The 14,367-nt window shown below is 39.3% G+C and overlaps 1 protein-coding gene across 3 annotated transcripts; it reads right to left on the reverse strand.

The window, feature by feature from the left end:
* Positions 1-70: 70 nt before the first annotated feature.
* LOC114435712 (natural resistance-associated macrophage protein 2-like) lies at positions 71-14,321 on the reverse strand. 3 transcript variants are annotated; one of them, XM_028405624.1, is made up of 17 exons: positions 14,165-14,321; positions 10,378-10,462; positions 9,296-9,432; positions 9,077-9,196; positions 8,731-8,850; positions 8,490-8,596; positions 8,325-8,395; positions 8,179-8,246; positions 7,934-8,089; positions 7,680-7,838; positions 7,463-7,549; positions 7,194-7,313; positions 6,941-7,090; positions 6,744-6,817; positions 6,447-6,600; positions 6,150-6,203; positions 71-2,713 (listed from the first exon to the last, which is right to left on the reverse strand). In XM_028405624.1, exons 2-17 carry the CDS (start codon positions 10,409-10,411, stop codon positions 2,636-2,638), a joined length of 1,689 nt encoding a protein of 562 aa, XP_028261425.1. In that variant the 5' UTR covers positions 10,412-10,462; positions 14,165-14,321; the 3' UTR covers positions 71-2,635. The 3 variants fall into 3 exon arrangements, with proteins under 3 accessions (XP_028261425.1, XP_028261426.1, XP_028261427.1); XM_028405625.1 differs by lacking the exons at positions 10,378-10,462; positions 14,165-14,321 and adding an exon at positions 9,941-10,075; XM_028405626.1 differs by lacking the exons at positions 10,378-10,462; positions 14,165-14,321 and adding an exon at positions 9,866-9,985.
* Between the last annotated feature and the right edge of the window lie 46 nt (positions 14,322-14,367).

The raw sequence follows: 14,367 nt of genomic DNA on the forward strand, positions 1-14,367 counted from the left end.
ATCACATCTGTGCTCTATTCTTTTTATATAGTTACAACTTTGTAAAATAAAATATCAACGAGGAAGATGCTACATACAAATAACTTTTTATTCAGGTGCATTCAGACATGAAACACACACATGGCCAATACTAAAATATCCATCAACCATTCCAGTTGCTTTCAACTACAGTAATGACTGTAGTGACAGCAATGAGTTTCAGAGATACAATAACAAGTACCACAGCAGTTGGAAATAAACCCAGACAGCTAAATAATATTTTAAAATGCAACATTTGATGCAGTATATTTTTATGAGGTGCTGGATGATAAGTTCCCTAGTAACAAGTTTTGTTATGTAGTAACACTGTCAGGTGTCAGAAGGACAATGTATGGAAATATGTAGGAAAACACAAACTCTTTTGTTCTTCTATAATTCTATCAATAATTACTCAAAATAATAAAAAAATCTGAAATCAAGTGCTGTTTGTTTGGTTTAAATTCTAAGAATAAGGCACATTGGTGAAGACAGGAGGCACAGTGGTGGTAACACAACAAAAAGTGCAGTTTGATATTTGGTCAGGGGGAAACCAGCAGTCACTCCTCTTTTTTCTTTGTTTTATGGAGGATTCTCTGGTTGTTTGATGTTATTATTTCATGCATTGTCTCTTTTGCTGTGTGTGTGTGTGTTCTCCCTTTCTTAAAAATTCATGGTTACACTGCTTTGGAGATGTGCTACATAATGTGCCTGGTATATGAAGCACACCAGAGGACAGGCAAGTCACAGTGTGACAAACTGTTGTGAAGCTAACACACAGGGCCAGCCCAAGCCTTTATGGGGCCCTAAGCAAAATTTCATACCACCACCTCAGCATCAGATGCTTCATCATCCTATAGGCTGCACTGTGTGTAATACACGCTACTGATTGTGTAATATCATCTCGTTTGTATTAATCAATGTTATTTTTTCAAATAGAAAATATATATTTGATTATGGACTTTTGGTGCTCTTGGGGGCCCGAAGCGACCGCATATTTCGCATATGCCTTGGGCCGGCCCTGCTAACACAGGTTGTTAATGTTTTGTTCTATTCTAAACTCCTCTTGTGCACCAGTTACAAGACATCTTCTCTGGATGTGGGAACATGCTTCATGTTGCTTCCACAATAATACAACACGTAGGAACACCTCATGAGGGCTGATTGATAAGTATGTGCAAATACAAATGAATTTTTGAAACCAGCACCTGCCCCCTTTGATCTTGATGGAAAGATAGTCAGAGGGTGATAAATCAAGTGAACAGGCTCCACAGTCCTGGATGGGAGGCATCACCAGTGTGGACTCTCAGACACGCATTGAATATATGACTTATCTCCTCCTACCTTAGAATAAAACTTATCAATCAGCCCTTATAGTAACCTCAATGTCACCTCACCTGCACATTAACAATATAATGTAACATTTTTCTCTGCACACATTTGGGCTTAATCAAAAAAGGCTAGCTGCTGCAGTAATGGGAACACTAAACAAAGAATCATTTATAAACTGCACATACATAAAGAGTTTCTAAACAAAACTGACCCAAGATCAATGAAAACGGAAGAAGAGAAAGAAATACAGAATAACACGGGCCAAAAGAAACTAATGATGGCCTCCAGATTTACTGAACACACATTTAACCTCTGCTGCTGGTTTATAACAGAAAATTCAGTTTAGTTACATGGGAATGTGAAGATGTTCTGAAAGATGTACACATGAATTATCCTGTAGTTTAAAGTTTGTCATGTGTAAGCTGCCACACTGTCCCTAAATTACTGTATAACTACAATAAAGGATCATCAAATCCTTTAAACTGCCAAATATTAGTCTAATCCATATATTTATGTATATGTTTGTATAATTTTTGTTATAGTGCAAAGGTCTACATCTCCACCAGCAAACATGCATTTTGCAATATTTGCAAAATGGAACACAAAGAGAGTGCTTGTGTGGCCAATTACACATAAATAACTTGTACATATTCAATATATTAACTACAACCTCTTGGGTAATTTTAATATCTTAAAGAATATTTAGATCTTTAAATCAATCAGGTAGTTGACTGCCCACCAACAGAGATGTAAAAACTAGGGATGTAATGGATTAATCATACAGCCCTCACATCTGATCTGCCTCTGTGTCTTCCTGGTGTGTTTTTTTTAATGGTTTTAGGTTCATATGTAGAAAAAAAGGAGCTGAAAGTAAAACAAAACAAAACAAAAACATTTTAAAGGGCTCTTCTTTCTGACAAAATATCAAAATAAAGTCTTTTTAGGTTATCTTAGGATTTATGGTCAAAAAAATGGTCATGTAATAACTTAAGTGTCTTGTTGGCACCTTCTATCACTGTGTGCTCTCCTGTTGGAGTAGTGGGGTAACAGTTCAGTGTGTCACAGCCTCAGTAACATGTCTTCTTTTAAAGCTCAGATATTTATTTATGTTGTTGTGCGAGGCTACTGAGACGTTTGCGATGGAATCACTGTTTTAGACATCTGCTGGTGTGTTGTAAGGACACTTAAAGCCTGTTAGGCACTGGGAAGGTGAACACATACTGGCCGAGCTTCAGTGGTCCCGCTTTAGTGATGTACAGTCACTGCCGTTCAGCGTCCTGGCAGCATATTATCTGTCCACCACCGCATCAGTGTCCATATCGTTCAGGAGGTAAATGTCTGTGTGACGCGACGGTCCCAACGGCATCTGAAAGACAAAGAGGACACAGAGGTTTGAGACAGTTCACAGTTTGTCAAGTCATCACATAAATCAGCTCAGGTCTAAAATATCAGTATATATTCTTTGCTTCAATGAAAGTACACACACACACACAGCTCTTTACCATTGTGAAGCCATCTGAGTTGCGGTAACACACGTGTCAACATACCAAAAACATACAACATGTAGCTTAAAAGATTTTAAGCCAAATAAAGGAATCATGTAAATGCTGGTTGTTGATCAGTTTTACAATTTGAGATCGATTGATTTTCTATTAATTAAAAGGTGCTCACCTTGGGTTAAAGTGTTACCTTCCAAATCTTAACTTTCCTCATTTAATCCAGGATAGCCCTGAAAAAAGAGCGTTTCTACGGCCTACTGCCAGGTGCTACTAAATTAAATGATGGCTAGCGTGTCGGGCTCAGTGACACCTAGTGGTGAGACAGATTAAACAATGTTTGCTCCACCCCTTTCACAGTGTAGGGGAACCTACAACAACATTTCAAATGGCAGTCTGTGGAGCCACACCCACTCATTCCTGCTCATCCTACATAATAAATAAAAACAAGCTTGTCAGTGAGGAAGGTCACTTTGTCCAACAAGCTGAAATAATTATCAATGTTTTTTTTAATGAGAAAACATTCTAGTTTGTTTAAATGTTTTACAAACACATAGATCACAAGTCCTTCTTTATGCTATCAGACAGAAGACGCCAACAAATGTCCATATATCCATAATTTGCATTTATTCTGGACACATGGTGTGCATCATCCAGCAGAAAAGAACAGTCCCAAAGAGCAGACATGAGTGTACAGTTTTGTCAGTAACAGTGAAATTGGACGGTTGCCACGTGGGTTTGTCAGAGGTAATGATATAAAAACTGCATGAACTCACACTGCCTGAAAAATGTCAAGTTATGGTCCTTCACTAGTAAAATCTTTTTGAGAACTCAATACCACAGACCCTCAACCTGACCAAGACCTACCACCACTAAAGAGAACATTTACCAGGAAAATACTACATGGAAACCTGAGACCTTAACTGTGCATAAATGCTACCTGACCAGGTTCATTTACAGCATTCCTATTGGTTAATACATGTACATCTTACTTGAAACATTTCTTAGTTAGGTGCTTCAGTGCAGTTTCATACAGAGTGCACAGTCTAAATATAAACTTGCACTTTACAGTTTTGTATCTTGATGAAATGTTGGTAGTGTCCTGGGTGGAGCTCATTCACAACATGAGCATCATCACCACCTCCATGACTTCACTGAAGATTTGGACACATTAGTGTCCTCTTCTTTAACTCTTTCTGCATTTATCCAGTGCTGACTGGGTATGGACCAGAACTTTTGGCACTTAGTCATTCACAGCTGCTATTAAAGCATAACTCAATGCATGTTATTAGGTTTTTAGTTATGTTTATTGTTTTATAAAACCGGCTATGTGATCTTTAAATTGAACCTCTGTGAAAGGTGGAATATGCCATCCGTCCGTGCCAAACACTTCCATTCAATTCTTCTTCAGAGCCTCCGCCCCGCAAAATTCATGGACATGCCTAAAGCCCTTCTCAGACTGGCAGGGCCTCAAGGATCAAAGCTGCAGCTCTATGTTAGAAGAAGCCAGACAGGCACCTCATAAAGGGGCACCTCAATGTGGTCCTGTGGCTGACCCAGGACTTGATGAAGGAATTACAAAGGAGACATCTGGCAATGAATACACTGGATTTGAATGGCTTACTTCACCTTTAGTTCAGGTTTTATTGTTGATACAAATATATCAAATATTTGCATTTTTCAGACTTTTGCCTTTCCATCACGCTATGAACTACCAAGTGCCACATTCAAGGACAATTAATTGGTACAACAGAGTGCAGTCTAAGCACTGTGTGATTTAACCTGGCTGTGTTGGTCAGCCGTAGTAGTTTAAACTGAGGGACGACTTCTGAGGGTCACTTAGAATTATGCATTACATAAATAAATCGTAACAATTACAACTCCCTGATCTTTAATAAAAATGTCTGTATTCATAGCAATTAAAATAGCTGCTAAAAGCTATCATAACCATATGTTGTAATAGAACATTGTTAGAGAATACAATTCCAACATCTCTAATCTGTACATGTACAAAAAGAGCTTAAGTATCACAAAATGAAACAAACAAAAAAAAGACATACGGTAATAATTTCCTCAAAGCTCTGAGTACAAGAAAGGACTGAAACCACTCAAGCACACTTCACTGCTCATGTCAATCAGAGACTCTGACAGTCTGATTACTGAGGCACTGAAAGGAGGCTCTGATAACGGAGCTTTTATTTTTTTTAAAAAAACAGAGCAGTTTCCTTCACTATTAATGCACAAATAAGGGACCGTATCTACAACGTGTATTTAGGAATTATCACTCCTTAATCACATTATTACAACAGCTTTCACAAGGCGGCTACACATCAGTCTTCTAAATGAGATTCAGTCCATCTTTCACCTCACTATCATCATCACCATCATCATCTAAAATCTATTATGACAGACGTTGCTGCATTGGATAGATGTCTACTTTGGATGTGAAGAACAAAGCTACATGAAGGACTCCACACAAGTGAAATAATGCTTAAAACTAACATTTCATGTCTTTGCCGTGTTAGACAATTTCAAAAAAACCCTTGAAACCAAAAGCTTTTCAGCACAAAATTAGGGCTGGATATCTTTTGGAGCTTTTTAGTCTCTGAGAAACGTTTATGGATTGTTAGATATTCAGATCCAGTGACTCAAACTGCTACACACATGCTACACTGAGATAGTGTAGATGATGTAGATGACAGAGTATTACACGAGATGCTGAGGTAGGAGTGAAAAAAATGAGGAATTCTAAATTGAGGAGTATATAGTCAGACCTGCGGACATGACAACAAACTGGTGTAACTGAGCCAATGCTGCTGGCTGCTAACATCAAAGAAACAATAATAACAGTGGGGAAAAAAGTTTCATGTGGTAATACTGTGTCATGTCTCCTCAGTGCTGCTATGGGTGTTTTATTGTTATGAGATTCAAAGCTTGTGAAAACCTGGTGCAAAAATACAAGCTGAACTGGTCTTTCTGAAATAAGGCTGACATACTATAAAGATAATGAAAAATACTATATTAGAGAATGTCAGTTGCAAAAGACTTATCTACTAAATACACACCTACTATGTTGCGCTGGTGTAGAATGAATGTCTGGGATCCTAAAATGTATGTTAATATGTAGCCCCACACAAAACAATAATGTGACATTAGCAGAGGATGTATATTCAAGATCCTACACGATCTTGAACAGTCCTGGTTGTGTTCCAAAGGAAAGACAATTGCTGGTGGTTACTGTCGTATTCAGCTCTAGGAGTTGTACTCAGACCGCTCCTCTGTCAACACAGCAGGTTGATTGCTTACCCTGCCTCCAAAGTCCAGACAGGAAACCCCCAGGGCAACCAGACAGTGCCATGACTGCAGACAACCAGGAAAAGAGCAAGAGGTCAGGAGACAAGTGAGGATGCATTTATGCTCGCACCTGAAGTGAGCATGGACAACATTTCTTTTACCTTGTTTTGAAAAATCAGTCAATGCGTAGTTATAGGCAACAAAGAAAGTCAAGGAAGGTCTAATTTTTAAAAAATTATGCTACAACCCTCTCTTACGATGAACGTATGACAATAACAAAGTGCAGCATATCACTGAAATCTTACTCACCAGGTAGACTACAAAGCCTATATAGGCTATGGAGAGAAGAGCAGCAGTGACGTAGAGAGGCACACTGTTTAACGCTGTCACGTAAACGACCACAAAGTACATGTTGATTGCACAAATCACCAAGATAACGATGCCTCCCGATATCTTCCACACTCTAGAGCAAAAAGACACTTTATCAGACCATGGGGATTACTGATCTTACTTTTGTTTTGATTGACAGCATGTAAAGACTACGGCATATTCATGGCAGTTTTATTATTAAAATATATCATAACACTTAATACACATGTCACTTACAATCCATTGGCAAAGTCATTCATTATGGACGTTAAACTGGTGAAGGTCAAAATTGGAATCAAAGCGAATGGCAGCTGTTGGATGAGAAAAGACAAACAGTGAATACTTCACAAGCTAATAACTACACAAAAGGAGCAGTAAATATGGCATATGTCAATAAATGTCTTAAAACGTGGACCTTTTAAACATATCCTGACCTGCATGCTTTGAAGGACATTGAGGAAGTCATTCATCCCTGTCAGATGCTCAACATCTTGGAAAATGGCTACCAGCAGTGTAGGCGTGATGGCGATAGAGCGGGTCAGCAGCACTCGTGCAAAACGAGACCACCGCAGGTTCAGGAAGCCCTTAGCAAACATAAGAGCAAAAACATGATGTCACACTCATAACAGCTTTTTGTACACACAATACAATACATAAATATACTGTATACAGAGCAGGTGGTCTCACCTCCATCACAAACTGCCCAGAGTAAGTGCCTGTCATCGTTGAGCTCTGTCCAGCTGCCAGAATCCCTATAGCCCAGATGTAGAGAGCTGCAGGGCCAAAGAAACAGCCCAGGACCACCCCCTGAACAGAGAAAGTATCCGTCATCTAATTATCCATCTGCAAATGAATCCCTATTAATTGTTTAATAACAGGTGGGCGATTATTAACAAAGCCACACAGTGTGAGGAGTTTTAAACATTTATGGCACTAGTAATGTTGACCAGACATACCCCTTTGTAAATGTCCACTTCCAGTGTCTCATTGTTGAGAGGGAAGAGATTTGAGAGAGGACTGCCTGTTGCATTGCACTCCTCATTCTGCAATCAGTAAACATGTCATTTTCAAACACTTGGCACTGTGTGCTCACACTTCGTCATTTCAAAATCACAAACACAAGTTTCAATGGCGCTCGGTATAGATGATGGAATCTTCATACTGTTTACTCACCACCATCATGTTAGTTTTATTGTAGAAGGCCTCAGCAAAGACTGCAACAACGAAGACATTGATGAGGAAGGAGATGAAGAGTGCAATGGTGGACTCAATGAAGAAGTACTTGTTAGCTTCCTTCACTTCCTTCTTATTCTTGCGATCAACTTCCCGAGACTGATTAATAACAGAGACAAAAATTTAATTAAATTCTTAAGGACACTTAAAGGACATTCTTAAAGCAGCATTGTTCGAAGAGTCTAGTTTCTAACCTTGACCAGTGCTGAGTGCAGGTAAATGTTGTGGGGCATAATGACAGCACCTACAATTCCCACCGCCTGCTCCAGCTGCAAAGGCCCACAGTCGGCACAATAGGGTAAAAACATCCCCTTTAGGAGCTCTCCTTGGTCTGGCTTTACTACCACATACTAAAGACAAGAAACAATAGTCAAACATGTTAAGCAGCCACAAACAGTATTAAAACAAGACGTAAACTGAAAAAAGGATGGAAACTTACCTCGTAACCAAAACTAAGAGCCATCACAGTGATCAAAAATCCAAAGAAAGCTTCAAGTTTCCTCAGGCCTGTGGAGATTTAAACATTTATGAACACTGGAAAGTATGAATCAAACTAATGCAGATAAATAAATGAGAATAGCACACCATATTTGTCTAAAAACAGGAACACAAATGTGTCAGTGATGGTGATGAGAACTCCTCCCCACAGTGGAATCCTGAGGAGAAAGAGAAGAGTTTGTATTTTGTGTTTAATTAGTTCTTATCCATATGTTTTGTATAATTTAAACAACAAACATTTAGGATGTTTACCTGCCCACAGAGAGAAGGTTGAGAGCAATGGCACAGCCAATGACTTCCTGCATGTCTGAGCCAATGATTGCCAGTTCCACCATCAGCCAAAGGATGATTCGAGGTACCTGTACATAAACAATGACTTCAAATATTTACAGAATTTAAGAAATTGACATATAAACATGTGATTTTACAAGGAAAGTTGGGATAATGTTAAAGAACAATAAGGCAGGCAGAGTTAAGACAGGATGATGCTTACAGTGGGATACTGGCGGTTGCAGACTTCAGCCAGGTGCATGCCTGTAACGACCCCGAGGCGTGCAGCTAACCTCTGCAACAGCAGCCCAATGATGGTGGCTCCAAGGAGCACCCACAGGAGCTGAGAAAAAAATGAAAGGCAAACTCAGAACAGGACACTCCATCCTGCACAAAATACCTCAAAAACTCTTATGTTCAGGATGGACAATGAGCTGCTGCTGTATCACAATTGAAACAAGGTACCTCTTAAATAAAACCACAACACATCAACCGTAGAATCACTTCCTCACATATGGGGTGAAAGCGTGCATTATATGCATCTACATTCAGCTTTATTGATTCATCACCTTAAAGCCAGCTTTAGCTCCAGACTGCAGATCTGACTCGATGTTTCCTGGATCCAAATATGCAATACTCATCAAAAACCCAGGTCCAGTAAAGGCCCAGAGTTTACGGAGGCTAAAAACCTGTAGGGGCAAGCCACACAGGAGAACTTTATTTTCAATACCTCTGCTTTAACTTTAAATCATATAGGGGCACAAAATATGAGCAGAGTGAGGTGGTACCTGGTTAACATCCTCTGGAATGGGCACCCTATCCTCAAAGTATGTGGAGAAAGGTTCATCCTGGTCCAGGGGTGAGGCAGGAGGAGAGATCGAACTGTAAGGGTTGGTCTGAACTCCATTCTCCTGAGAGCAGCCCTCTGAACAAACCACAGGGAAGAAAATCAACAAGACTTAGTAACCAGAGAAGAGTACGGTAAGTCTACCATTGAAAAAAAAAAAAGAAATGACAGGTTGGTGGAACTAATTGTCTTTCCTTCAGCTGTTAACAAATGTTTTCTGTTACTATAGCTTCAAAATATCAACAAAACATTGCCTTTGTCAGTTATACTCATGAGAGAAGCTGTGTTACCATAATGGTTTACAGTCTATACAATCGGCACATACATCAGTGTTGATAAGCTTAAAAAAGAATGAATTGTTCATTCTAAAACAGTGATTTAGTTTAAAACCATATATTACATGTGTTTGTACTCACATAGTACTCATTCAGATCTTAAACCCAAGCACTCCACAAACAAGTTTTTAGAGAACACAAGAAAGGAAAAGGATTATATAAAAAACCAGACTTACTCAAAAGCTATTCCAAGATATATAATTATTCTTTCCAACAAATCTCAGACTGAAAAAATGCAGTGTGCTACTCACTCAATCTGGACTTTTCATTCTTACGTCCCTCCATCTCCAGCTCACTGCCAGTCCTAAAGTCCACTGTTGCCTAACTATGTCCCTGCTTTTATATGACTCTGCTTTTATCACATTAGATGTCACGACACTCTGACTTGTGCCTTTAAAAATAACTCATAAAGAAAAGGGAAGTGATGCGGTATGTACGTCAAATACAGACTTGAGGATGTCAATAAAACAACAAATCCCACCCTTTACTCCCACAGCTGAGTTGCACCACGATGAACACAGCTAACAAAAAGGCAAAAATGACACATATTCCAAGATCAGAATAATAGTGCTGGAGCATCCCTGCATACATACAGGCAGAGAACGCGTTTGTTTGACATAACTGCTTTAGAACATGGTGAGTGTGGCTGTAACATGATGGCCATGTATCTGTTATGTTAAGCAGTTACCTTCCAGGAGGTCTCCTTCTTGCTCGGCCTTCATTAGGACAGGCTGAGGGATGCCTGGGAACTTGAGAGATGAATATCAGCCTCCCTGCAGAAAGACAACAGTTAATGTAGCCTGAGTGAGAATGAAAAATGTCTTTTCTCTAACCAAAGAGTGAAACAGTAATGATCATTAGTGCAACCAAGTAATACTCCTTTATGCCTTTAATAAAAAAAACATCTTACATCACAAGACATGATAATAACTCAGCAAAATCAACATTAAGTCAAAGGCAACAAGTGGCAACCATTCACATGAAACCATGACACCCCAGGTTTCACTTCTACTACTTGCATCCTTTTACCTCCTTATTGACACAAACAGAACAAGTGTGCAGTGTTCTTTTAACACAATGTTCTGGCTACACAGATACTACACTGAGATAGCGTAAATCATGGGTTCCAACACTTTTAAGACTGCGACCCACAAACAAAGGTGAGAGAGACCGTTGTTTAGCAGAGGCAGAACAACAACATAAAGAACAAAGCCTAACCACCATGTTATCGGGTTTGCGAAAGTGGCAATTAGTAAAAGAAGAGAGTGACATTAGTCAAAGAAGCCCCAATGTAAGAACAGGACAAAAGCATAAATGTGTGTCTGTGCATAATGTGCTGCTGACTCCTGTACTGTGTGCAGAACAGCTCAGCTAATGTGATGGATGGACACTGTGCATGTAACAAAGCAGGTCCGTTCTGTTTTAATTCTCCTGCACTTTAAGCCGCAATCTGTATTTATTCTTTATGTAAGCCAGAGCCGAAAAAGTATTTCAAATACGTACAACCAAATGGTGTCACATGCTTTCACGTCAGTCTGCAAAACTCCAGAAAGTCTCCAAGGACCCCTGTGGTGTTAACCTTGTGGTGTAAATAAATACATTTATTTATTTATTTGTAATGATATCTGGAAATCTACTCGCGACCCCTCAGGAGGTCCAGAAACCCACTTTGGGTAGATGATGTAGATGACAGATGCTACACGAGATGTTAAGGTAGACACAGAGAGCGAGGTCCTCTAAAAGCACATGACCATGGGATCATGTGAGCTGAGACAGCATCAGAGATGCTTTTTCAGCAGTCAAGGTTCCAGCAGAGCACTTCCTCTAAAGCAGGGGTGTCCAAAGTCCTGCCCGCGGGCTTATCGCAGCCCGCTGTCAGATTGTATATGACCCGCGGCTTCTGTCTTACAATGTGTTATTTTTGGCCCGCCAGCTAAACAGAATAAAGAATCGTCGGCACAACGCCATTCACCAGGACACTAAACATGCTTATGCATGCAACCTGCTATCTTTATATATATATTTATTGGCGGTGGGATAAAAGCAACTTTCCAGAAATGCAAACATTTGTAAAGAAAATATGAACTTGTTTGGCTCCATTCGTGTGAGCAGACTGTCTGTTATAAACTGTCATGTTTTATTGTTGTAACAATGAGCAGTCCGTCTTTGTTAACGTTCTTTATTGATAAACTGCACACGGTACACAGTGTATGAGACGGTGCACTTCTCTCTAAACTAAGGCACGTCATTGCGTCTCAAACCTGATCAGCACTAAATGGCTCCCACCTTTAATAGAATAATCTATGTGACATTTCACCGATGTTTACTCTTAAACTAGACCTGCCATATATGATCAGATCTCACCTTCACAGTAGTGTCAATAACTTGTTTCTGAATGTATAAATTCATGCTGTAAATTCAGATAACATGTATGTATCTGTTCATCTGAATGCTTAAATGCTACTTTGTTTGCTGTGTAAAATCAACCAATTAATTAACATTATATGCATCTTTGTTTTAAATAATGTTTGGGATTAATACAGTATCTAAAATAAAAAAAATAAACATGTATGTGTTTTTCTCTATACAAACTATACAAAGAAATGAGCAAATGTCCACATCTCTTAAACTTGTTGACACTCCATAAAGACAAAAAATAATGAGAAGTTAGAGTTGATGCCATTGCATCTCCCACACTAACCTTTTTGTCAATTCAGTTTTCATGGGACCACAAGTCGGCTTACTAAACACTAGACAATTATACAGCACATGCTAAATTACTAGTTTAAATGATTCTATGGTTTAAACACTATTTACATTTAAAAAGGAAAAATGGTTCATCAGAAACATCAGACATGCATCACAACCACAATTTTGCCCAAACTCAGTCTACCCTTATCTGTGTGCTGTAGTGGCCTTCTCTCTCATGTGACCTGGATTACTGTTGCTGGTGGATTGTGTAACTCTTCTAATGTGTCAACATTAATCTTGTCAAATACCATGAACACCCACATTTGTGTGGTAATAAAAAAAAGTCTCAGTAACTCAGGTGTAAAAATAAACCTGAACTAATATTCTAAATATATTTGACTATGTGATTTTGTTTTTATTTTGTATTTTTTTTTTACCAATGGGATAAAGTTAGATTTATTAAGCTAAGTAAGAAACCACATCAATTATTCACTGATTCATTAACTTCGGCAAAACCTAATCTGCACAAAACAGCTGGTCCTATCACCACATCTATGACTACTCCCAAACTGACAGATGATAATGCAAGTCCCTCTGAATTGTGGCCCATGACTTTGAGAGCTCAGCTAAAACACACACACAAAAAATCATACCATCCACCACCAACATAGCTTCGATCAACACAAAGGCGAATCAGCTGCTGTGCATTTCTGACTGCTGTCTGACCAGGAAATGTTTTCATGCAAAGTGCGGCCTATCAAGATCCCACATCACAAACACACTCTTCGATCACATCCCCAAAGGCCCACAGGCTTTGTTTACAGCGCTCCTATCTGTTACATGAGATGTCACATGCTGATGATGCTGATCTTCTTGTTCTAAGATTTAGAAACTGGAGAATATTCAGTTACACTTTTAGGCATTCTTGGTGTTTCTTTTGGAAAAAGTTAGAAATCCAGGTTATTAAGAACAAATGTCAAATGTCCTTAGGTGTTGCTACTGTTTAACCCTTTAGCTTGGGTTTCCTTTGACAAAAAGATAGAATGCCTAAAATGCAATTGACTACGCACAGGGGGAGCCTATAACAACCCTGGCACAACTCCTGTAAGCTGCTGCCATAACATAACATAGAGTAAAAACATAGTTGAAGAAGAGATCATTTCTGTGATATGTACAGTTCAGTTTGCTTTACTTACAACAGCTGTAAAATCAGAACAAGCATAATAACCCTGAGGGTGTAATACTGACATCTCCATTAAGTGCCACCTGATGACTTCATCAATTTAGCGTGTTGCTCTGGGTTTTGAGCTTAGACACTTGAATCAACACTTTACTTTTGCTGAGTTTATGTAAAAGGCTGTATTTTGCCTTTCAGGGGAACCGTTTATTGTTCAGAATGCAGTTTGACAGCCCCCAACCCACAGTCCAAATCACTCCTGTAATACTTCAGTACTCAGTCTATGGTCTGAACACTGAGTGGGAGAAAGAAGTTTCAAATTACGTGTGGGCTCTATGAACTATATGGCACTTTCACAGTGATGGAGTCACTAGCTAAAACAGAAACCAGTTCTATCCGCCACATTATACTTCAGATCAGAGCAGCCTTTACAGCACCTTCACAAACCCTTTAGACAAGCCCGGTATTTCAAACCCTGGTGCGCTAACCCCAACACAATCAACGCAATGTTAGTATGAGCGATCAGGCTAACAAGTTTCCATGGTGTATTAGCTGTCCGGTTGGAGCTGCTAACGGTGCCCTTCTCAAAGTACAAAAGCGCTCTTACCTGTGTTTCCTCAATGGGAGGCTAAAACAAATAATGTGTGTGATAAATCAGGTTCTTCTTAAACTGGCGCCATGAATGTTAATCAATATTAAGCTAGCTAAATACGTTATCAGGCTAGTCGTATTTTTCCATCAGGTCCATGTCAACTGTAGGTTCATTGAACACTGCGCATGTGCGTGGTCATGATGGTCTGTTCTGATTGG

The sequence above is a fragment of the Parambassis ranga genome, chromosome 5 (genome assembly GCF_900634625.1).
Source record: "Parambassis ranga chromosome 5, fParRan2.1, whole genome shotgun sequence".
Lineage (NCBI taxonomy): Eukaryota > Metazoa > Chordata > Actinopteri > Ambassidae > Parambassis > Parambassis ranga.